The 25,024-nt window shown below is 40.3% G+C and overlaps 1 protein-coding gene across 6 annotated transcripts in view; it reads right to left on the bottom strand.

The window, feature by feature from the left end:
• Positions 1-25,024, bottom strand: part of npnta (nephronectin a) — a 49,101-nt gene that overhangs the window by 7,274 nt on the left and 16,803 nt on the right. For 2 of the 6 annotated variants that reach the window (XM_023427119.2, XM_023427120.2), the window contains 7 exons: positions 22,665-22,757; positions 17,285-17,380; positions 12,175-12,294; positions 10,746-10,865; positions 7,212-7,346; positions 5,688-5,810; positions 3,836-4,273 (listed from right to left, as the gene is read on the bottom strand). In XM_023427119.2, the coding sequence (XP_023282887.1) occupies positions 3,836-4,273; positions 5,688-5,810; positions 7,212-7,346; positions 10,746-10,865; positions 12,175-12,294; positions 17,285-17,380; positions 22,665-22,757 (1,125 nt within the window). The remainder of the gene's footprint in view (positions 1-3,835; positions 4,274-5,687; positions 5,811-7,211; positions 7,347-10,745; positions 10,866-12,174; positions 12,295-17,284; positions 17,381-22,664; positions 22,758-25,024) is intronic. The other 4 variants (XM_023427121.2, XM_023427122.2, XM_087179550.1 and 1 more) reach the window with 3 other exon arrangements.

Consider the following 25,024-nt stretch of genomic DNA (forward strand, 5'->3'; position numbering starts at 1 on the left):
TGGTTAATAAAAGCTGCTCTAGGGGGATTTCCTATGTTCTGCCAAAATGTTGAACAAACAAAGTCATAACCAATCAGTGGTTTGTGTTTTTTCAGTTTTGGAAAGAAATAGCTGCAATCTGCTATTCTATAAACAGCATATTTCATAATTGTCATGTTTTTCAGATGAAGGGTGACTAACTTTCCTTTTATTCACATGACATTAAACCATCACACTCATATCTTTCACTGAAAGCCTTCTCTCTACAAAATGCCAGCTTTTATGGAACTAAGGAAAACTTAGCACTTAGCTTAATGTAAATGCATTTTGTCTCAACGCAGATGCTGTTGAAAGGGCTAAATTAGTCTCAGAGGTTAGAAGGTTTTCTCATTTTACAGAGAAGCCTATAGTCCTTAAAAGAGAAGTATATTTGCATTATGGAAAATATGCTTCTTTGTTTTCTTCCTGAGCATTAGATGAGAAGATTGCCTTAAGTATAAACCTAGAGCCTGGGGGCCGTTAGCTTAGCATACAGAGTTGAAGGAGGGGGAAGAAGATAGCCTGCTTTGCTCCGAATTTAAAAAAATCTGATATCTTTTGTCTGAATTATTGTAATTGATTTATTATTGTAACCATGATCACAAATTTCCACTAACATATAGGAAATACTTATATTAACCTAAACCGCGATCGTTCCCTAAATCTAACAAGGAGTTTTTGTGACTAAACCTAAGAAAACAGTGATATTATTTTTACCATGTTGATGAAGGTCCAGTACCCCTGCTGCTGGTTTGCTCCTATTGGTAGTATCCGAGGGTAGGGACAAACAACCTCTGTATATGGGCGTTTAGGTTGGATTAAACACATGGTGCTATTTGCTATTTATGAGCTTTAGATGTGTTGATAGGTGTGTTTTTCGAACTTTGGAGAGTTTCCCTGCATCTTGTTGCTAGACTTTATGCTAAGCTAGGTTGGAGATACAAGGTTTTCACTGGACAGCAATGGTAATGTTGATTCAAGTGACTGAAAGGAAACTACAAAGTTCCCAAAATTGCTCTGACCACAGCACCTGCACTTGAAGCTGTGCTTCAAGTGCAGGTGCTGTACTGATGTGTTTCTTCCTGCCCTGAGGCTCTTATTCAAATGATTCCTATTTCCGTCTAATTATTTGAATAATCACTCAGCGGTGTCTCTCCTCCTTCCCTCTCTCATCTTATTCAAACCATCTTCAGGAAGCTCTGATTTCCAGAACTGCTCTGCCGTGGTGCGAACTATTAGATTGATGTCTCCTTCAAGCAGTGCAGACAGGTGTTAATGTAATCTTCTCTCCTCTTTCCTTTTTCTAATTATGTGATGCCATCTGGCAAGGTGAGTAGGAACCACACTGTCTCACCTCTTATGCTGTACTTTGCTGTTCTCAACAAACAATTCTGTTAAAGGAGCTTAATTTTGGATTTTGGTAAAAACAGGTTTTTGCTGTGCAGGCAAGGGAGCGTGGCACAAAAAACACTTCTATGTTCAATTACAGTTGCTTTGCAATTCACACTGTTGATGCATCCGGACTCTCACCTTCTCAGTTATTACCTTCTGCAGCGTTTTCTGTACGGCTGTATCATAATGTGCAATTTTACTGAAACTTCTACTTGAGTATTTTCCGTTTGATCTGTTTGTTGTATGCAATGAGCACATGGCAGATAAAAAAAAATGTTACATTTAAGCAATGAAAACAATTATATAAAGATAAAAATAGCATCACTGTAGTTTTCAGTAAACTTTACTCAAAAAGAAGCAAATAGTGCATTTGTTGGCGACTATTTTGATGAATATACAGTTGGTGTGTTCATAACAATTTACAGCATCAGAATGGATGAATAATGAATAATTAGGCACTGCACTTTTTTCACATTCAAGGGTCAGTTCAAACAGGTTATAAAATAACTCACTCACTCAGTTTATCACTCAGTCCTCACGGTATCCAGTCACGCAGATTGTCCAGGTTTTGAAATTTTCAGCTCTGAAAGTTTTGTTTCCACCCCGATGGAGGTGAATGAAATTTTGTTGTCAACCAGTGCAACAGTGTGGCACAGGAATAAGTCATATCAGGCTTTATACACGGTCAATAGTTGCTAGTAGGATCCGTTCATTGTTGCTTTTCATGGGATTTGTTGACAATTAGAAAAGTATAGAATTAAACAACCTTATCCTTTAAATACTGTAATAAAACATAATTGCCTGCAGACAAATCATGTATTAGCTCCAAATAAAAAATGTATCCGTGACTTTGGCCCTCAACTGAATATTTCAGGCTTAACAAGTCGCATGTCACAGGGATTATCTCATTAAACACAATTCACCATTTTGAAAAGGTGCAAAGCAGCAGATGATTGCAGCGATTACCATCTTTGTTAAAACCAAAAGAAACAATCTCAGCCACCCCTCATTGCTGCAGTATTTTGAAATTCAGGTCCGTTATTTGGTTTTGATCAAAGAATGTCAAAATAAAACAAAGAGTGATGATGCATTTTGAATGCAGTTGGTGTCAAAGATTCAGGCTTGGCAGAGAGCACTGTGTGACATGTGGGTAAACAACAGTCTGGCTGCAGAATCAGTTTGTTTTTTAACTGTAGCCAAAGGGATAATTATCTTGAGAGGAAGATATTTTTTACTTAAATACTTAGCATAATATTGGTGAGACTAATTTGTCACCTTATAAAAATGGGCATTATTTCCTAACAATCTGCGTATCATATTTTAATTTGAGGGTGGATATAGCCTGATTTACATGTTAACCACCTTGAATCTTCATATATAAGAGGGGTCTGTATTACAGTGGCAGCCTTGTATTGAATCAGATAGATAGTAACCTTTGATTTCAGCCATTTTCAGTTTACATTACAAACAATCTTCAGGTTTCTTGCCAGATTTTTACAACTTAAATCTGTTGTGTGGTTAGCCTTCAGACAAACTGTGTACACATGGGAGCCCATTGCCAACTGCTCGGGTAAGTTACCACCACACGTTCATGTGTTTGAATACAAAATGGCTATGATAATACACATTGATAATACACATCATCTGTCAGGTAAACATCACTCCTGATTCATCCTGAATGTGACATGTTTCATAATAAACACAGTGTTTCAGGACTGAGAGGAAGAAATATGCAAATTTGCTCCAATTTGGATAGCACAGACCTGTCAGGGAGTTGATGAAGATGAATGGCGAGACAAATAGGTGCCTTTTAAAGTCAAAGTCTGTGACCCGAAAGTAAACAAAAGCTTCACCACACCATCAAACATCAAAACACAGAGATTAGAGCCCATTAATACTCTATTATAAAACTATTATGTTTTCTGAGCAGTTAAAGCTGCTCTGATAAATCTTTCCACATCAACAGAATGAATGAAATTATATATTTCTATATGTGTGAGATGTAAAAGGTGTCACTGGTAGTAGTTCTAGCTTCTCTCAGCTCATTGTTTCGGTTTTATGGCTCTCTTACTCTCACTGCTCTCATCAGCGTCCTTCCCAGACACAGCATCTGTTTTCAGAGAAAAAGCATTTAGCAGCTAAAGAGGCAGATATTTCCCTAAGGAGGGGCTTAAAAACCAAAACTGGGTTAAAATGAGAGTGAATGTGGGATTTCATGTGGTGTCCAGAAACGTGGCTCCAAATGAATCCTGATGTTGCTCTGTGTCTGTGTGTCCTGGATCTGTAAAAAGGCAGCTGTTTTGGTAGCAGGTTCACCATATCAGCTTAAAAGGTGATAATAATATGTGTCTTTTCAACAAATCTGCAAGAGTGTTATTAGTATGTAAAAAATAAAACAGAAAGAAATAAAAAATCTAGTTCTTACTGTGGACGTCCCCTCTCTGCTTGGTGACCTCCTTCTGGATGGTGTTGTCTATAGGGGTGATCGGTGGTGGCGTTGCGGGGTGTCTGGTGGGAGCTACTGGCCTTGGTGGGACGTAGGGCTTGCGTGTGGGTATTGGTGGCTTCCTTGTGGGGATGAAGGGCTTCCGGGTGGGAACTGAAGGCTTGCGTGGAGGTGGGGTGACCCTCTTTGGTGGCAGAGGTGCCTTGGTCATGGTTGTGGTTGTTGTTGTTGTTGTGGTGGAGGCAGTCGTGGATTTGGGGATAACGGGGAAGATTCTCTTTGGATTCACTGGTGGGCGGCGGGTAGTGGTGGAAGTGGTGGTGGTGGTCCTCCTCTGATCCAAGTCAGGGATGTGGTTGTGATGGTTTGGAGGCAGCTTGCCTGGTCTCGGGGGGTCAATAACCACCTTAGGAATGGCTGAAATAATAAGAGAATGCAGATGGAGCACTGAAATATGAGCACTTAAGAGTTAATGAGGCGTAGAATTGCAGACTAACTGCAATGATTAGCCTGACTTTTGCTGTGGAGAGCTTCCTTTCATCTACTGAGACTTCTCCTGATATCTATTAACTAAGTGTTAGCATCTTAAAACTAACTGGGTGTCTCAAATCTCACTGAAGGAAAAGTTCACACTTGTAAAATCAGCATGCTCAAAGTTCACGTTCATTCATTTTAAGGCAAACCTGTACATATTCATTACTCAATGGGTCTGTTAAAAAGAGAAAGAAGGAAGGGTTCATGGGAGCATGGCATGTGGCTTCGCAAACTAAACCACAGAGGCACCGCAGGATCCAGTGAATTTCTACTTTTGTGAAATTGATTTTGCTTTTCCGAAAATAGCCTTTTTTTTCATGGTCGTCCTGATTAGTTATTCTTTGTGTGCTTATAGCCAGAGGCTTCACAGCATCGGGTGAAAGCTGCTCTGTGAGTCTCTGTGTGTGTGTGTGTGTGTGTGTGTGTGGATGATCTCTGCGCTCAAACAGGCTGCTGTGCCCCGGAGATCACCCTCGCTCTGCTGACGTCATTGACGGTACACCTCCTTTTCCTTTGTTCCTCCACACATTCTTCCCATCAGGAGCGGAGGCAAAGATTGGGGGGGTTGGGGTGGCAGTGCTGGTAGTGGTGGTGGTGGTGGTGGTGGTGGGGGTTCATAAGGGTTTCATGAGTGAGGAATGAGAGTGGACAAAGGCAAGTGGTTTGAACTCAGTTATTGCCTTCTCAGGTTGCAGGCAACTTTGATATGTGATACACAAATAGGATATTGCAACTGGACTCCCAGAGCACTTGAGGCACACACCCTTTAGGCAGGTGACAGGGTGAAGTATTTGCAGCGCACTATGCCGGGAGTCATTGTCTCTGCTCTGTGGACTGCTACACCAGTTGTGTCTGTTAGATGATTGAATAACTGTGGAGAATAAATTACTTCTTATCCACGAGGTGCTGTAAAAAAAAAAAAAAAAAACTGCAGACGCACAGACTAATGAATTGCATGTCAGCGAGCAGAATGAGACAGAGTGCCAGGGAAAGAAATATTTCACTTTCCGTTTTTTTTTTTTTTGGGGCTGATCAAAAATGGCCAAATGTCAGAAGTGGAGTCAAGTCTGACTCTGGGCACATGTGATAAGGGAGCAGGCTGATTTAAGTCATGACTGACAGCCATTACAAAGAAAGGAATTTCAGTCCCAGCTTTGTGCTTGCAAGGATATTCCTCCCTCGTCCTTGCTTTCCTACCTTTTCAAAAAAAACACGGGCAAAGAAAACAAAATGTGAGGCCCCAATCCTCTTTGCAGAAAGTGAACATCGGGGCCAAGGTTTTGTTCTCGATCCTTACGTTTGCAGTCGTGGCCCATCCCCCTGTAGCCGTCTTTGCATTTGCACTTGTATGAGCCCGGCGTGTTGTAGCAGGTGGCAAAGCTGCTGCAGTGGCTTTGACCTAAAGAGCACTCATCCACGTCTGAAAGATAATGGAAACATAACAACATTCAGCCACCGGTTGCAAGTGTAAAACGCATATAACAGCTGAATATCAAAGGCTGCTTGCTTCGCATGCACTTCAAAGTTTATGTCACATGTACTGTTAGTGAAAGCATTTAAGTGAATAACGGTGATCCTTCTATGAATGCCAGAGCAAAATCATTGCAAGAGTAAAAGAGAGCTACATGGTCTTTGAAGAATTTTAGAGGCAACCGCCATCAATTCTTTTAACTATCACTGCTCAGCCCTTCTTTTTTTTTTACCTCCAAAGTTTGTTTTTAAAAAATGAATAAATAAAGACTGAAGATGGTGTATTCTCCAGATGCTGCTGAGATTCAAGGTAATGTGGATTTGTATAGAATACTAATTCATATTTTAGATGGCAGGTATTCATAAGTGTGGTGCATATCACTGGAGAGCACTATCAGGGCAAAATTTAATAACATGAAACTGAATGAGCTGTTTGAATTAGCTTTGCAGTAGTGAAAGTTCATTAAATCTGAAGTATTCTGAAGCATTTTCACTTCCTCCTTTATCATTTTCTGTGTTTACTACATCAGCTTCATAAAGCACAGAAATACAAGGCACAAACTGAAGTCACATTAATTTTATTATGTTTTCTATCCAATTTCTTTGCCTTAACTCAAAATATTTTCCCCACATGGGTAACGCATTTTACTCAGTGGGTTTATCCAGTTAATCTTGCTTTATGAGACAGCCTCAACCAACTCAATTCATTTGACTATTTTGATTTTCAATATATTTCTTTTAGATTGTAAGTATCTTTTAATTATACATAAGTAGCAATATCTCAGTATAAAAACACCATTAATAGTAGAAGCCCTGCATGCAATCCTTCCAAGGTGTTATATTATAATATTTAGTTATTGGATTATTATTATTATTTACATGTCAGCGGCAATTCTATGTTGTTTAATTTAGAGCTAATTTTTACACTGAAATTTATTTGTACTGTATACATGATAGTTTAATCTATAACAATGCATCATATTTGTATGATAATGATATGTTTTGTATGTAAATCTTAATCTGCAAAGTGACCTGTAATTGTAGTGGCCAAATAAATGTAGTGGAATAAAAGTAGATTATAAACAGAACAACATTACTGAGCTTCTATCCAGGTGAAATCATCACACCCAGTTCCTGCAACAATGTTAATGTGCATTTCCATCACATCAGCAGCAGCATGTACGTACATGTGCGTTTCATTTTTATCTTTTCAAGTTTTTCTCTTAGCTTCTGAAAAAAACTCCTGCATCACCAAAAATAACTTGGTTATAAGTCAAAACATCTCAGCACATCTTTGACCTTTGTGAGTTTTATCTGTAAAAGCCCCACTGCAGAGGCCTTGTGACAGTACCTATGCATTGGTATTTCCCATTGATATATTGCAGGTCAAACCCCTCATGGCACTTGCAGATGTAGCTACCAAAGGTGTTGATGCATTTCCTGAACCTGGGACACACAGCTATTCCTGCTGCACACTCATCCACATCTACACCAACAACAACAACAACAACAACAACAAAAAAGATGCAGATTATTACACACAAGATGATATTCAAATTGACATTAATGTATTCGTCATTTTTTCACTAAAGTTGCCCTTGAGAGTTGGTCACATACAGCACATAATGCATTCAAAATAACACAATGCAATGGAAAACTTCAAGATTAAAAAAAGGCAATTTAATTCAAAACTAAACAAACATTTCTATTCATACCCAAAGAGTTTTTTTTTCAACCTTTCCTGGTTAGTATTCATTTATGAACAAAGCACATTATGTATTCTGTTCAGTGAGCAGAATACAGTGCACACTACCTTGTTTCATTATTTAATGACCTATTCTAAGTGTCTCTGTTAATCACCTTTGCAGGCATGTGCGCATTAATATTTAGACACCGAGAGGCTCAAAGCAGTTGCCTTAAAATCATTAATTTATTTGCTGCATAATGCCACTGGGGCACTGAGGGGCTACAGGGACTGTTGTTTAAAAGGACCTTAAAAACAGAGACACCTGGAGCAGCTGGGGAAACACGCGAGTGGAGTAAGTGGGAAGATCTCCCTTATCCCCTTAACAGCTACTGCTGAGGTTCTCATCAGCAAGGCACTTAATCCCAGACTGCTCCGGTGGAGCTGCTTAATGAACAACAGTTGGAGGCGGCAGCTGCATTTATTCAGCTACTGACAGGGCGAATTATTGTGTTTTACAAAGAACACACAAGCTCATGTAAATGTGGAACTATACAATGTGTCTTTACACACAATGAATTGTTCCTCACAAATCCCTGCTTTTATGAACAGTTACACCTGCTCTGAAGGCAGCTCTGACTTCTCGGTCAAAGTAACAACTCTTCTGACTTTAACTCATATTCACATACACACATACACACACACACACACACACACACACACACACACACACACACATCAGCCAAGATTAGTTAGACAATATTAAGCTCTGCGACTGTGTTTTACTTGACAACTTGTCTGATACATTAAGCAACTTCCATGTGAGACAGCACTGAAATATGAGGCCGTCTCATTCCAAACTCCCACAGCAGTAACAAAAACATCAATACACATCGTCATTAATCAGGGGGTTTGTTGCTGTGCTGTCATAGTACAAAAACAAGTCAGTTCTTCCTTTTAGTGGATCAGAAGACGTCACTACATTTCAATTCCTACATTCAATCATATATCCTGTAGCTAAAGCAAAAATTATTAAATTAAATCATCAAACAACTAGAAGTAGAAGATAAAAGCAAATATCACTAACTTTTACTCCTCCTTGGAAACAAAGAATGAAAGCAATAAATCAAATTTCTTAAAACCTAAAATACTCTTAAGAGCTCCACAGATCTTTTACTGTAATTTCATTAAGAGTAGATTCTTGGCAACAGCAGTATAGTATATTATAGTTAAGAACACATCTTCCATGGCATATTTTCATTTTACAAAATGTCCTTTGTCATGAGGAATAATATGTTAGCTGAAGTAAAACAACTTAGAATCTTTTTCCTTTTTTCCTCATCCACATTTTTTTTTTCATTTCTTTTATCTTATGTTATTCTATTTTTTAATCAGGGGTGTAAACAGTGAAAATAAAGTTGGTATTGATTTTTTGCAATTCCTGCAAATGTCAGTGCGGTATTAAATTCTCCTTAATATATGATTTCCCTGATGTACCTCATCTAGCAGCAGCAGAATTTCTTTCCAGCACTAGTTTTTCTCTTAGTTTCAATTTCAACTAATGTTCTGTTGTTTCATATCTATTAGTAAATCCCTACATATATATTCTGAAAATATTAGCTTGATGTTACTTTCACATGCTAATTACAACTGGAGCTATTAAATCTATATACGTTTTAGCAGAAAAACATATTACGTATCTTGTTTCTGCTTTTTGCATGAATAATGTTTCCGATTGGCTGTTCCTGCTCTGAGCAGACATGAGATTAATCATGTGATCACTCGAAAGTTGCTCATAAATGTTACTGAAGGTATCTTCACATTATTTTACATTCCATTAACTTGCTCTGCAGTCAGCCCCAAGATAGGACGTGACGTAAAAAAGGTAATAAATAAATATTTATCTGAGAAATCATCAACTACATAGAGTGTAATAGTGATTAAAACGTCTGATTTCCAAACACAGTGCATGAGTGTTTCTGTTGGTGACCGGGGACATCCTCCCGGCCAAGGCTGAACAAAGGTGAACTCTGACTTGCAAGTCCGTTTGGTGCTGATTGAAGATCACATCGAAACAGAAGATGCTTGCAGGCTTGAATTTGTCCGTTGTGCTTCAATAGAAGTGAACCGGAGCAACAGTAATCATTTGTGGGCGAGATAATGTGCTGTAAGTAGGAGTAAGTCACTTGATGAAGAGTTTTTTTCTTCACACTAATTTTTCACTCTTCAGTGAGGTCTTCAGAGCAATCTTAATTGTATCTTTTTAAAGTTTGATAAAAGCAGACCAAGGTCACTTTCAAAGCTAGAACAAAAATGTGTTGACACATTAGATTTCACAGCATCATAATGAGTAAAAACAGCTCTGCATCTATGCAAACGCCCCCTTATATGAGGCTCTGGTTACTGGAAGGAATATACCTCCATAAATATGATTAGAAACTCGCCATAAACCTGCCCATAAACCATTTGCTTCCAGAGGGATCCGGAAACATTCCATTAAACTGTCGTAACACCTGTGGCAGGCAACCTTTCCGTCCTCTCCTCCATCACTCTTCATGATTGATGTCCGTCCTCTTTTAGAAATCCGCCCCCCATTAGCCAGCCCGCAGTTAAGTGGGACTATATGGCAGAGTAACAGGAACAGCCCAGTCTGGAACAGCCTGTATTTAAACCTGACACAGGTTAACTGCCTCAACTGGCCCCCCCTCATCTGTTAGTTACCCATGTTAGGAGCTGTGCCACGTAAAACGGGTAATGAAAGAAGGAGGGGATGATAGGGCGAGAGGGGGGTGGGCTTCGCCTGATCACATTTCTGCTGTAAAAGCAGGAGGAAGTACGTGGAATAAAGTCCCGCTATGGTTGACAAGGGATGTTAAATTGCTGAGGTCCTTGATCAAAGCAAAAAAGAAAGATTCATTGGTAAATATTTTGGATGAATTCCAGCTTTGCTCGCTAATACGTTTTGTTTGAGTTCCCAAATTGCATTTTCACTGCCAAGTTGTCTTTCTTGCTCTGCCAAAACAGTTGTATTTGATTATCACTCAGCAAATTTAAAAGCTGAGAAGAAAGGAAAAACAAAAAACAAAAAACACAACATTTCTCATTTGTGATATTTCACATAAGCTGCTCATGGAAGGGAGTGGTTAAAATAAAGGCTCAGTTTTCAGTTCTGTAGAGATAAATATAAAGACTTGGACTTACCCACACAGGTTCTTCCATCTGGAGCCAGTTGTAGCCCCGGTGACGGGCACTGACACCGAACCTCTCCCTTCAGCACCTCGCAGCCGTACTGGCAGTTGGCCATGCCACAAGTGCGGGCATCTGATGGATACAAGGGAAACACAAAACACATTAACACTTGCTGGTGCTACAAGTTTATTCCGCTCTCACTCCCACCCACACTCGCTTTCTTTCTAACATAAACACTCACACTTTGTCCTTATCCTCCAGTCAGTGTGTAAGAGCCACTCGCCTGCCTTCTCTGATATTAGCCAGGTTGACCCTGGGGTGCAGACAACGGAACAGCACACACTCTGCCATTATTAGATCCCTGTGCTGCGCAGTCGCTCTGTGCTCACACCTAGCCCACGCATATCCTGACTCACCAACTTTTATCCTTCCCTACTTTTGAAGCCTCATAATCCGTCTCCAACCTATCAAAGCGGCGACGTGCAGCGCCTCTGTTGTTGAGCCATGCTGGGCAGATCAAGACCCTCCAAAATAATAATATAATGGAACAGATTTTGTTCAGCCTCTCTTGATAACTTCAGACCCTAAAAAGGAAATTAAAAGTGAGGCTCATGCTGCCGCTGCTACTTCAGCTGCTGCAGGCACCCTGGAGTACAGTTTGATGACTAAGGCAGACCAGGCTGATTAAATGCTACAGTGATCTATTGATCAAAGCAGTAGCAAGGGAGAGAAGAAGAGCAGCAAGGTGTTTAACACTATCGTGCAATCATCACACAACAACACCTAGCATAGTTTGAGATTGCCTCTAGTGGTGAGCAATTCAGATTTTAAAGGGGAGAAAATTAATTTTCTCTGATAAAAAAAGACCTAATTAAAATGAGGTACTGGGAGTCACGCCATCCTTGAGAGGAAACGTGATGAGAAAATAGTTATCAGGTGGGACATGTGCAGACATTAACTCCCATTCTGTGGAATACCTCAGGGCAACCAATAAGACCTGTACATTCACTCGAGGGTCTAAAGATTGTGTTTCTTTCATATTTTTCATTTTAGCCCTCTTTGGGTTCTTCACAGGGGTTCTTCAGACTGTAGAGCAGCTATAATGAAGCGGATCAACGTGGGGCTTTAATCAAAACAGTCTATCAAAAGGATTGTGAGGCTGCTGTCAGACGAAGTCACACGAGAGGGAAAATGTATTTCATAATAGAGCGCATATGTCATCAGCATTGCCCTGTGCATGCATTCAGATGAACACATCTGTAGTAAAGTGAAGAAAAGCTTCACAGTAGCACACCCAGGCTACAAAGCAAGGTAAAGATTATGAAAAAGAAACAGATGGATGAGAAAATAGATCAGGAATGAAATTATCCGCAAACAGTGCAAACTGTGTACAGTCACAGAGGTGTGTGTGTGTGTGTGTGTGTGAGAGAGACACACTCACTTCCACAGGTCCCGTCAGGCATCAGCATGTAGCCGTTCAGGCAGTAGCACTTGTAACTCCCATATGTGTTCATGCACCTGTGTTTACAAGGCCTCGGCTTCAGCCCGCACTCATTCAGGTCTGCAGACAGAGAGAGAGAGAGAGAGAGAGAGAGATTGCATAAGTGGACTGAAGGATAGAGAGAGAAAGGGAGAGAGAGAGAGGCCCTCCCACACAGAGGTGAAATTAGTCAGAGAGCAAAGGTGAAGAGGTCAATCATGTCAAACCTCACCCATCCGTTTATGTGTGGATCTGAGGAGTCTGTCTGTGTGTGTATATGTATGTGTGTGTGTGTGCGTGTGTGTGTGTGTGTGTGTGTGTTAGTGTTTTGGTGGGGATGAGTAGGGTGTCTTCAAGGTAGTGAAGTGTTGCCATGTTCTGACAGGCCCGCAACTCCCCGCTTTGATGATTTAACAGGAAGCCGGTGTCAACTGTCAACCCACCGATAAAAGACGCTGTTATTACCCTCTGACTCACCACAACTTCACCGGGTTGTAGCTGCACCATCCAGCACTCTTTGCTAGATAAACATAATTCCGTTGTTTGTTTTTTAACGCAGGAATTAACGAAGAGAAATCTCACCCACAACAGTCCATGAAAATCATATTAGAAAATGATGCTGTCTGAGTTGGAAGCAGGCAGGGCTCCAGGGAGGAGGGAATATGCCCTGAGCCTAACTCCTGTCAGATGCTTATGCAAATTCAAGCCATTATACCTTTATCACAGCAGACACTTTGACTAGTCATACACAGGTGTAACTAATAACATTATTAATGCCTGCATCCATTTATGGATTTCAGTCACAGGGTTGTGTTGTGTTGTGCGTGCTACCTCACTGTGGTGACGCCCCTAAATGGAACTGAGCCGTCGTTAATGTTATTGGTTACACCTGTGTGCTTCCTGCCATAACAAGTCAATGTGTCCTCCATCTGAAAGGTTTATGGGAGCTGGGTTAAATAAATACGTTCATACATATACATTTGACATCTCACAACATTAAAAACTGCAGAAATAGCAAAGGAAACCACAGGTGAAAACATAACTAATGTCTGCGTTCCACTCAGCTGTTTCAGGGGCAGGACTCTGGTGCTGCGCATGCCGCCTCACTGCGGTAACTTACTGACACTCCTAAATGGAACAGACCTGTCGTTAATGTTATTGGGTAAACTACACGTCCTTCCTGCCAGGACAAGTCAAAGTGTCCTTCATGAAAAATGCATTGATGTATGAATAAGCGTGTTTATTTCTTAATGTAGACATCACTGACGACTTATTATTAAGAATGTAACTACAGTAGCATTCACAACATACAGACCTATTAGCAAACTAACTAATAAGGTCTTGATAGGTCTACATGGCAGGGCTTTTTTTATTCTCTGACAGGTCAAACGTCTATTATGAGAAAGATCTCTTGGGCTTGAGTTACAGTGCATTTATTTAATGCTTTAAAATACAGGAGGAAATATTCAACATTCAAGCAATAGAAAACCTATCAAAAAAAGTTTGATTGATTGATCTCCTTTCTTTCATGGCAGCTATTTTTAGGAAACTGCACAGGTATAACTTATAACATTAATACATTACTGCTTTCCATCAATGCGTGCCAGCACCAGAGCCCTGTTATTGTGCATCATGGCTGACTGGCTCAAAAATGTAAAAGAGCCATCATTAAAGTCTGCAGTTACGCTTGTGCTTCTCCTGCTAAGACAAGTCAAAATGCCTGCTGTAAAAGAAGAAAAAAAAAAGACCTGTATGCATTCTAGACACACTGCTCCTAACAGAATATTGATCATGCTGCAATTAGTGGTGGTGGAAAGTAAATAATTACTCTCATTACTGTAACTGAAAATCTTTGTTTTGCATTTGTACAATCTGAGTATGCTAAAGTCAATCATTTATTTAGGCAGATTCTTGATTCTTTTTAGCACTCATGCTTTGAGAAAGGGAAGGATTATAGAGTGTCCTGGAGTTACGCTGCTCTGACACAGAGAGGAAGATTTCTCATTTCAGTTTGCTTTAAACTTCTTTTTCCTCCTAAAGCAATTTTTTAAGATTAAGTTTCCTCATAAAGAAAATGGTGTCACTTTTCTTGCAGAGCATCACTGAACTGAAGAGGGACGGGATGGCGAGGCATGTTATGACTGCTTATGATTACCAGATGAGCTTTTTCATGGCCACAGCTCTTGCTCAAAGCCATTTTCAAAAGAACATCTCTTGAGAAGGTTTAAAAATTTATTTTTACTTCTACTCTTAGTAATATTTAGTAAAGTAACAGTGCTTCTACTTTAGTAGGGCATTTCTGCATGCTATCCAGTTGCGGTTTGTGGTAATTGTCACTGAACCATGATAAGTGGTTCTGACAGAAAAACATCATTTTTATAATCTGTAGGAGTTGACAGCCATTAAACCAATTGTAAAGATTCATCATGAAGCAGCTAACAGCTATCTTTGTTATCAGTTATAATTTCCTTGACATGAAAGTCACCACAGCATTTAACTTAATTTAACTGCATGATATTCTTTCAAATTAAATAAAAGCTCACATTATAAATGGCTGAAATAATTTAAAGCCGCTCTTGGCTTCAATTCAGTGTCTTCACTATAGAAAGGTCCAATTATTTTTCATGTCTTATCACGCGTAATTTAGAATGAGTGAGTAGGTAGGGATTAAAGATTTATGGGTGTTGATGGAGACAATGGGTAATGCTAAGAGTGAATGCCTGACTTGGCCAGAATCACTTAATTCTTTTATATTCCATCAAAATTAGTTCTTCTGCCCCTCACTTAAATGTGGGGTCCGTTGGGAGTGCCAGGCCCAAGAGGTGAAACTACACAGGGATCCGTCTCAAGGAAATGACGAATAAATATAAATAACTTAAACTAGGAACATCACCCACTGTTTCTGGGATATAGTAGAAGCATCACAAATAGACTGCATGTCACTTTACAGCACATGAGGGGTCGTTTTCATCTTGGCCGGCTGCATTGTAAATGGTGCCATGTTTAGCTCCATGGAAATATCCAGGGTGCATTCTTCGAGTGCCACATAGCTCCTACATTTAACAGATACCAAAGATTAATATGGACGAATGACGGAGCAGATGCCCAGTTTGTACATCGACGGACCCCACCTTCTAAAGCCATGTTGGTTGAGTGAATGGACGCAGCTCAGACTGACCATCTGCTTGTTGATTCCTACCAAGTGTCGTCAGGCTTAAAGTTATGTTCCATAAATATAAATTCCTCAGTATATAAGTATATATGGGTCAGTTTGTGAATGCATTCATTATATGAGGGACACTATCATAAAACATTTATAGCTTTTCTTTCACTGAATACAAGAGTGAGGATAACAAGGAGCAGACGTGAAAGTGTTAGATGTGACATCAATTTTCTCACTAGACATAGACGGGTGTCAAGCAAGCTGCATGTTAATTGATTCAAGGTAGTGTTAAATACTATTATATAATTGTATCAGTGGATATAAAAAGGATTGAATGAATCTACAAGGCCAAATTTTCATGAAACTTCAAACAAGTAAAAATGGAAACTTGTGGTATGTGCATTCACCTTGTGAAGGTGAACCTGTACAATTTCCTATTTGCATTTGTATTTGCTAAAAGAGGATTTCTAAGCGGGCAGTGACGCAGGTGCAATGTCATGCCATAATGAATACTGAAATTGCACTGCGCACACACACACACACACACCAGATATTGTTGCCCAACGCAAATTGCACTGAGACTATGTTGCGTGTAATCATAGCATGAACATAGAGGCAACTAGTGTTCTTTTTTTTTTGCACTGATTTCAATGGTTCTTAATTCTTTATAAAAACAACAAAAATCTAAATGATTCAATTCCTGCACTTGTCTGACAGAAGGGTTGGATCTGTTCTTTGTAACAAGCCCTACAAAAGTTTTCTTCTCCCAAGATGATGACACTCACACCTGCACACACATACACACACCGTCATCCTCACTCTTCACATTTTTTTTTTTTTTTTTTTTTTAATTAGTGGTGTCAACCCATGTTTTCCTCTCTGGTTTTCACAATAAACAACCGGCATTCTCATTAGTGCGATTACAGAAAACCATAGCAACACTGTCCATTGTCAGCGTGGCAGAGAAACAGGTCTCCACTTGTCTGTTGCTCTGAAAAACAGCTTAAAAATGTAAATGAGGGATTATTGAAATGGTCACATTCTCAGACAGAGGCAGTTCCTTGAGCATCAGCACATGCTAGACACAAGACACAGCCAGGGCTTCCTCTATGTGGAAAAAAACAAAACAAAAACACAACAGACAGGACAGACAGAGGGCACAAAAAGACAAGACTGAGAGAGGATACAGAGGGGGTGAAAAACTGAGAGATAACAGACAGATATGACCACCAACTGACAGCTCGACATGGCCCCAGGACTGCAGAAGCCTGTGCGATAGCAGAGGTGGAGAGCCACCTCTGGGGTATTCACTGTACGGTAAATGAACTGCTAAGACACATCTGAAGCGATGCAAAGTGGAGTGATTTATTGGGTCAGCTCCAGTGAGGTATGCTTTGCTACATTCCCGACACGCCTCTATCACTGACAGAGAGATTAGCAGGGTTCTCTCTCTTGGGGATATGCTTGTCTCTAAAGAAGATAACAGTGGTTAGAACTCAAGGCCTCGTTCTAGTGGTATCGGAGGAGCCGTGAGTGCTGCGTCCATGTCGATGATGGTTTTTAAAGGGGTTCCAGGTGCTGGAGAGGAAAATGAGAAATGAGAAAAAACATGAATTGCTCTCTGGTACTGAGAAACTGCTTCTTTTTTTTTTTAAGGGTAGAGTGTGAAAGAGAGGCAGATGTACAGTGGAGTGGTAAAGATATGACATGCTTGGCATTCATGCTGGCATTTCTACTGAAAAGCTGTTCTTGGGTGGTGTCTCTTCTGCCAGCAGAAAACAGAAAGCAGTGAGAAAGAAGTTGAGAGTGACATCCACTCCCCAGTCTGCACAGTGCCGCACCATGCATGTTGCTAAGACTGGGGGAGAAGAGAAGATGCTGGGGGGGAGGTCGATCGACGAATCTCACCCTCCATCACAACTCTCGCTGGCTGATGGTCCACGGGAAGAAAGATAGGGAGGTGACTTGCCCACACTGGTGGGGTTAAATAGTCCAGCTCTTCGTCTTTAGACAAAAGAAAATGGGTTAGAAGGGATTGGGGGAGGGGGGAGGGGGTGTTGAGGGTTTGATTGAGATAAAATAGTAAAGGGTGGAGAATAAGTAAGAAGCACAGAGGGAGACAGAGAGAGAGAGACAGAGAGAGATGTGGTGAGAATGAAAAGCACCAACCACTGGATTAGAACACCTCTGACCACACCACATTCCTGGAAAATAAAGAGGAACATTATGCATCAAAGAGGATTACACTTGTGGGAATTGGACATGAGCTGAGTATCAGAAGAAATTCAAGGGCACATGGGAGAAGCAGGGAAAGTGTTTTTGCGTTCCCTTCTCCTCCTGCCCTTTCTGTTCTTCTGCATTCCTTTTTTGTCACGAAGGGTGAAATAGGATCTCAGAGAATTACAGTATCTCACGGACTCAGAGGATCCCTTCTCAATTTGTATCTGGAGGTTCAAAGGTAGACAGGCGTTACTATTTAAAAAGGCAAATCACTGCTTGACTACAAACAAGAATTTCAGCCCCTCCCCTCTCTGTCTACCCATCTATCCATCCAGCAACCTTTCCTCTGGCGGGGCGCTAACAATACCTATTGTTAAGTGACAGCAAGATGATACAGCTACCTCTGACTGTTTTGCGTGCTTCAAAGCATTCAAGTGTTTCCCTATTGAGGGTTGCAGTAATTTAAACTGAGAAGTTACACAACCCTACAGCATACTCGGCCCAGGATTGAAACACTTGTTGTAGGCAAACAGGTATTATTGGTGGGTATTAGTATGAGAGGTTTTAGTAGCTAATCTCACCAGTGCAGCACTAACTATTAACAGTTTGCCTTTATTCCAGCACAGATGTGTGTAGGCACACACCAATGTAAAATGTAAAAGCATCAAAATTATGATGGCTTCCATTTGAACTATAACAGACAACTCACTATTGAGCGGGGGTTGGACTTGGACTGTAGGCCGGCAGGTAAACAGCCCTTGAAGAGAGTACATGAGGAAGAAACTGGTCTCCTGGAATCTTCAAAAACTGTACAAGTATATTAAGTAGACCTGTAAAATCTGAGGAAATATAATGCAGTAGTCCTGCAATAGTTTTAATGAAGCTCAATCTGCTCAGTTTGTTTTGATGTTGTGTAAAGAAGGTGTTGCTTAAATTCCATGGTCACCTTTGAGGCTGTAGTTGCTAGTGGTGCCGTACCTCACTAGATTCTTTTGAAACTAGCCAGTTTACATTTAAATGCAGACTGTGTGCTGGACAGTGCAGATGCTCATGGACAAAAGCTGAGCCTAAGCTATATCACATGAAAGTGGAAAGCAGAGCAGCTTTACTGGAACATGCCCCCAGAGAGAGATATTCTGCCTGATTATCTGATGGTGACCTTTGCCTATTGGACACAATATATGTTGGTGGAAGACACAAGAAAGTGCATCAAGTGGTATGAATAATGGTGTTAAAATGGACTGTGCCGTGCAGCTATTGTTTGCCGATTTCTTCTACAGCCATAGTAAAACATAAGGGAAATTACAGTGAAGTACATTTGTGTTGACTTATTGATTTAATGAGGTACATTATGTTCTCTATGATAACACAAAAAAAATCCTCAGAGATTCCGGAGTAGGTTGGTGGCATTATTGATCACTCAGCCAGGTGCAAGAAATTTTAATGCTGACTCTCTGGTCTGTATCCATGCGACACCTTCCTGATATTCTCCTTGCATTTTCATTGGCTCAGTAAAAGAGAGTAGTCTTGCAAGCAAACACCTAAGGAGACATTCAAGTGGTACTGCTGCCAATAGTGTTTCATATTGTAATCTATCACCTCTTCATAGACATATATCCAACATTGACAGTAATTAAAAGGCTTACTCTGCTTTACAGGGAAAATTTGACTTAATTTATTTTTTTTATCATTATAATCACCACTCAAGGGAAGGTTAGGATGAGGTCTGTTGTGTCTTGCATTTACTGCACAAGTCAAGGTTATATATTACTTCATACCCCTTTAATGACCTTGTCATAAAAGAGAACATAGATAAAACAAACACAATTTGGAGTAATTAGATGATAGCTGAGGGAAAATACACAGTATGATGATGACATGGACGCAATACTTTAAACACTTGCAGCTGTTTGACTGTTCACAGCACACATCCAGGAAGACAAACGGTGACAGAGAGAGAGAGAGAGAGAGAGAGAGAGAGAGAGAGACAGAGAGAGAGAGAGACAGAGAGATTGGTTTCTAAACCAGCACCTCTAAAGTATCTGTCTACACCTAGACTGGTTAAAATTCATGAGAATATTAGTGGAGGGAGCCATGAAATTTTCTTGGCTTCACCTTCACCAAGATGAAGCAGTGAAAGGTATCGATTTTAGCTAATATTCTCCAAATAGATATATAGAAACAAATTCCTCCACAGTGCTAGACAATCATACTTGAAGTGGTATTAATTATATAGCTGGCTGACACACAAAGGGGGGGAACAAGAAAAAAAGCAGCATCTGGAGGTACTGCAGAAATATTGTTTCTGATATCTGCAATGTTTTTGTTTGCTTTATTCCTCCAGCAAAAATCTTTTAATAGTTTCGTAACAGCAGGTCAACTACACGCAATTAAATGCACCTGCACAGAATAATCATCTTATTAAAATGATTGGATCAGCAGGGGAAGTGTGCTGCCAAATTGTTTAACAGATTATCCCCATAATGAGTTTATTTGTGCAGCAAGAGCGTATTCATCTATCCTCAGCCCACTGTGTGACAGATACAATTCTCACCAGCAACAACGGTGAAGCCCTTTTTTTTTGTTTTTTTCAAAACAATTGGGATTCTAAAAGTAGTGGTTATTACTCTTGACAGTCGAGTTTAATGATTAATTTAATGATGAAAATATTCAGATTTGTTCAAATTGTGTCCCATTTAAGTCTTGAAGCAATAAACGCCAAGGAGAAATCATTTGGCAGGTCAAAAGAGCTGGCACTAAAGTTAAAGACATGTCGTCCTTGAAGTAGAAATCTCTCAAAACTACCAGTTCATGAAAGTTCGACGGAGCAAAATATGGCTTTTATTCTGGACGTGATGGAATCAATACAGCATCTGCTGAGCTTGTGTTTAGTGTAAACACTCTTGTTTCCTCATGTGGTTTGTTTTCGCTCTATACACCCGGTGTTCCTAAGGTGTTTAACACGGTTGTTAATCAGAGTGCCTCCAGGGTCATGCATCTGTCCTCACCTCCCACTTAGAGCAAAAGAATGCATGTCCATTAGTGAGTGCACGCAAAACATCTCTAAGCACACAGAGGTTTATATACAGTACAATATTTCAGTGATTGATTCTACTTATTCCTTCATCGAGCATCTCCTTTGGAGACATCATCTTGCACAGAACAAAATGTGCAGATCATAAAGTGATCTAAAAGCTACGCTGTAAAACATTTTCGGATGATTTAACTTAAAACACAAACTTTCCTGATGCCCTAAAAAAACGGGAGTTAACTGATAATAGGTTCAAAGAGGGGAAGGGACTGGAAAGGATACCAACATCCATGTTTCCATCCATCCATAATGTTTTGCATTGTTTTCAGAATTAAAAGAAGAAACAACCATGATTTTAAGACTCCCAGCAAGTTTCCATCATACGTTTTTTCTTAAAACTACAAAATAGAAAAGTCTCTGGAGAGGTTTAATTCTTAAATAATGCTTGCTGGGAAGTCCGCTAACATGCTAATGATGTTTATTTGGGTACTTAATTTTAGTTTAATGAACACAGAGCTGTACAGGTATTAAAAAAAGTTCTAAATTGGTTGAGAAATTAAATTAAATTAACTGGAAATGAAGAAAAATCTTTGTATGATGTTTTACAATGTATCAGAGTCGCTACTTGACCTTTAGCAGCATCGAGGTCTGTGAAGCAGCTCTAGGCAACTTATTTCACTCCTCCAGTTGAATCCTCAAGATAAATGTGGGCCTCCAGAGGGACGGGATATTGGAACGCTTCTAAACATTGGCTACCTGGCACATCAATACTAAACCTCAAATCAATGTTTAACGGAGGCTGCATTTAAATGAGAAAATCTAATCTATGGCTTCTGAATAATTAAATTGGGTTTTCATAGCGTGCGCCAGCTGAAAAACAGAATCCAAGGTTATCTCCACCTAAATAGGCTGAAAGGGCAAGTCTGCCATTCAAAGCTGAGTAAAATGGTACAGTCTGTAAAATGTTTAGAACTTGTGGGACGCTCGATGGACACTTGAAAGTACAGTTTCATCTTGAAAGGTCTTGGAATCACTTTTGTCAGATAAGTCCGTCTGAGCGGTTGGCAGCAAAGTCTATTGTAGTTGGAAATCGGACGTGGATCCTTTTTCCTCTCCCCTTTGTTGCAGATTAAGACAAAGCAGAGCCGTCTGGCCGGGCAGACAGGAGCCACCTATAGCCTCGAAATGCAGGATGAGTCACTTGGAACATTCCGGAAAGGATTTCAACACCCCCTACCCCTCCTCCCCTCCTCCCCTCCAACCTCCCCCTCCCTTGTTTTTAATTACACACTATCCTATTCCTGTCTCAGGGCGTGAATTCCTCAAGTATTCTCAAGCTGCTTGGACGCATGTCAATTTACGGCTAACCCGGACGCTTTAACGCTTTTCAACATGTCCAATTTTTCATTGTTTAAAAAAATGCACAAAAGCTCAAGCATCCACACACACAAAAACAAACACAAACACACACACACACACCACACAAACAGCATTTCAATAGCATTGGTTGCACTCAGCCGGGCCAAGTTATCTCAGGTCAGTAATTGAGATGTTATCTTCACAGGAGAGGATGCACTCCCGGGATCATTCAACACAGCTTCACCACTCATTTCCATTTGAGCTGAATCAGCTCTCTCTCTCTCTCCTCCTCCCCTCGTGATTAAAGCACCTCACCACTGTTGGCTGGTGGAAAACCAGCTTCCGCTCGATGAGTAAGTGGCAACTTTAATACGCTGGTGTTGTGTGCTGAAGATCTGACCACAATAAACAATGATTACCCTGCCATTGCTCAGGGCAGGGGTTCTCCTTCACTTAGTTTTCATGTGAAATATGTGCACATCAGCAGGCCTGTGTGTTACTTTGGGGTGGGGGGGGGGTTTGAGTCATGATATGCTCAGGAGCACCATATATTCTGACATCCTTTGTGGTGTATGTTTCTATTTCAGTGCAGTCTGACAAAAAAAAAAAGTCATATGCAACTGCAAAGTAACAGCTGTGTTTTCGCTGTGTGTACTAGTTCTATAGTTGCAAACTCACCTTGATTGCAGGTCTTGCCAGTGAAGCCGGGGTGGCACTTGCACTTATTGGGTCCCACGCAGTCTCCGTGCTTACATCCAGGCTGGCACACAGCTGTTCGGGGAGGATTCAAAGAGGAAGAGACAGATCAGTGCAGCGCCCTGGCAGACTTCTTGTACCAGATCAGGATGACAAAGCACTTAATCCTACTGCTTCTTGACTTCCACAACCCCTTGGCTGTAAATGATCTATTTACCCCACATTAAAGCAATAAGACAGCATGATGCCTCATTCATATAGGGAATGTGTTTGTTTGTTTCTCCTTGTGCGACAGTGTTATTATCAATGACTAATGATAATAGAGCAGCCATTTTCAGCTAACCAGATTATATATATAGCAATTTTTTTTTTTTTTTCACATTGCACAGCGCTGACTCTGGGGGAAGTTTTATTGCACGCGCTGATATTAAATCATTTCAGACTCTATGAGATAAATGAGAAGTTTGACCTTTTACCACCGAGAAAAGTTTAGATTTTTCTGAGTTTAAAATGCAGCACTGATATTTATCCTGGCACACACCCAATGAGAATTACCTTGGCAAATAATATTTCCCCCTAAGACTGTAGCACAATTAAAGCACCAAAATAGTAGATTATAATTAGTGCCTCTGTAAAGAGTTGCCCTGCACTTCATACACTGTGCGGATGGTGATATTTTGAGTGCATACAGAGACGTGGTAGTTGCAGGAGCTATACAGCCTCACTGACTCTCTGTGTTTGGTCTCAGCGAGCTGGAGGCTTGCCCTGCTTATCTGACTGTGCTTACTGCAGCTTGCTGCTAAGCATGTCTGAATCACGGGTCCTCAGCCAAGTGTTACTAATTTTCATTAAAAGCTTCATTAATTCTGTCATAATACAGTGCAATCAGAGGACTTAATTATCACTGTGGTGGAAGAGGAAGTACGCGTGTGTATGTGTGTGTGTGTGTGTGTGTGTTTGAGAGAGAGAGAGAGAGATTCTGGTGAAGAGTGCTTATACATACGAGCTAATGTGTTGTGTACTGCATGTAGAAAGGTGTGATGTGTACTATGCTGCTTCTTGTTTGTCAGTATGACCTTTAGCTGCTTAGCTCTACTACTTAACAGATTTTTGTTCAATTTGGTGGCGAGTTGGTTCATAGGGCAACAGAAGAACAAATTAGTGGATGTTCAGACTGAAAATAGCACTGCATTAAAGAAACTGCTAGAGGCTGTGTTGAGGTGGGTGTTGTCTCGGCTTGAGTGAGAATATGAAAAATGATCCAGGAAGTCCAGTTTAATAAAATAAAGCCATGATTAATATATCAATGACTTTTTGGCTTTTTCAGAGGCCAGAACACTGCACAGTGGTTTACATTACTGTTTTAGTCTGGAAAGCGCTCCCTTTGTCTTAATGCTTGCAGGGTAAAATGGTAGAATAACAATGTTCACATTACAAAGTAATTTACCAGAAATGTGCTTTTCACACAGAGTATTTAAGTGGCTAACATGACGGTGCCAGATGATGGTGGATTGCACTGCAGAAAAAGTTACGGTAGGTTAAAACTTTTTTCCACCTCTACCCTGCATTTACTTTCCCAGAGCCCTTTGCATCAGGACACCTGTCGAGCCACCGCAGCGGTCTCACTGAAATGACAGAGGGAGAGGATTTTTTTTGACACAGTGCTACTGTGTTGCTACTTTGCACTTTTAAAGCTCTTTATATTTCTGCTTGTTCACCTAAATTATGACAAATTCTCAATTTTCCTGTTACCTCTATCAGTAAAAGCAACATTTATTTGGCTTTCTATTTTTATATTTTTGCAAAACACCTTTTTCACTGTTTCTCCATCTCAAAATTGCCCATATTTACCACATAACATACCTGGATGAGCACACACTGCCTACTGTGTGGTCTATTTTAGATAAACTGCTACAAAGGTTTGACCACACAGTGCCCTTGCAACACTATGATGTGTTTATACCGCAGAACATATAGTCATTGTGTACGTTTCCATTGATTTGTGCAGCCTCGTGGAGATATCATAAGTCAGATAGAAATTATAAATGATAGAAATAAGGTAAAAGCCACCTCAACATGTACTCAGGGACACCTAATAGAACTAAAGAAGAAAGGGTTGAATTATATTCTCTGTATAGGAAATACATATACTGAGAATCAAGTTACAATATCGTTTATTACAATTTCCAGTGATACACATTCAGGGCTATCCGAAAGGAACAACTTTATCTCCTTAGGTTTCAGTCTGTAACACTGTTCAAACGGAATTCACCGGCAAAGGTATGAGATGAATCCTTTAACTGGAGTAGATAACATCTCCAGACTCATTTCACTTTATTAGG

Source organism: Seriola lalandi, unplaced genomic scaffold (assembly GCF_002814215.2).
Source record: "Seriola lalandi dorsalis isolate HSWRI2012SDOR001 ecotype SW California unplaced genomic scaffold, Sedor1 jcf7180002054851, whole genome shotgun sequence".
NCBI classification, from domain to species: domain Eukaryota; kingdom Metazoa; phylum Chordata; class Actinopteri; order Carangiformes; family Carangidae; genus Seriola; species Seriola lalandi.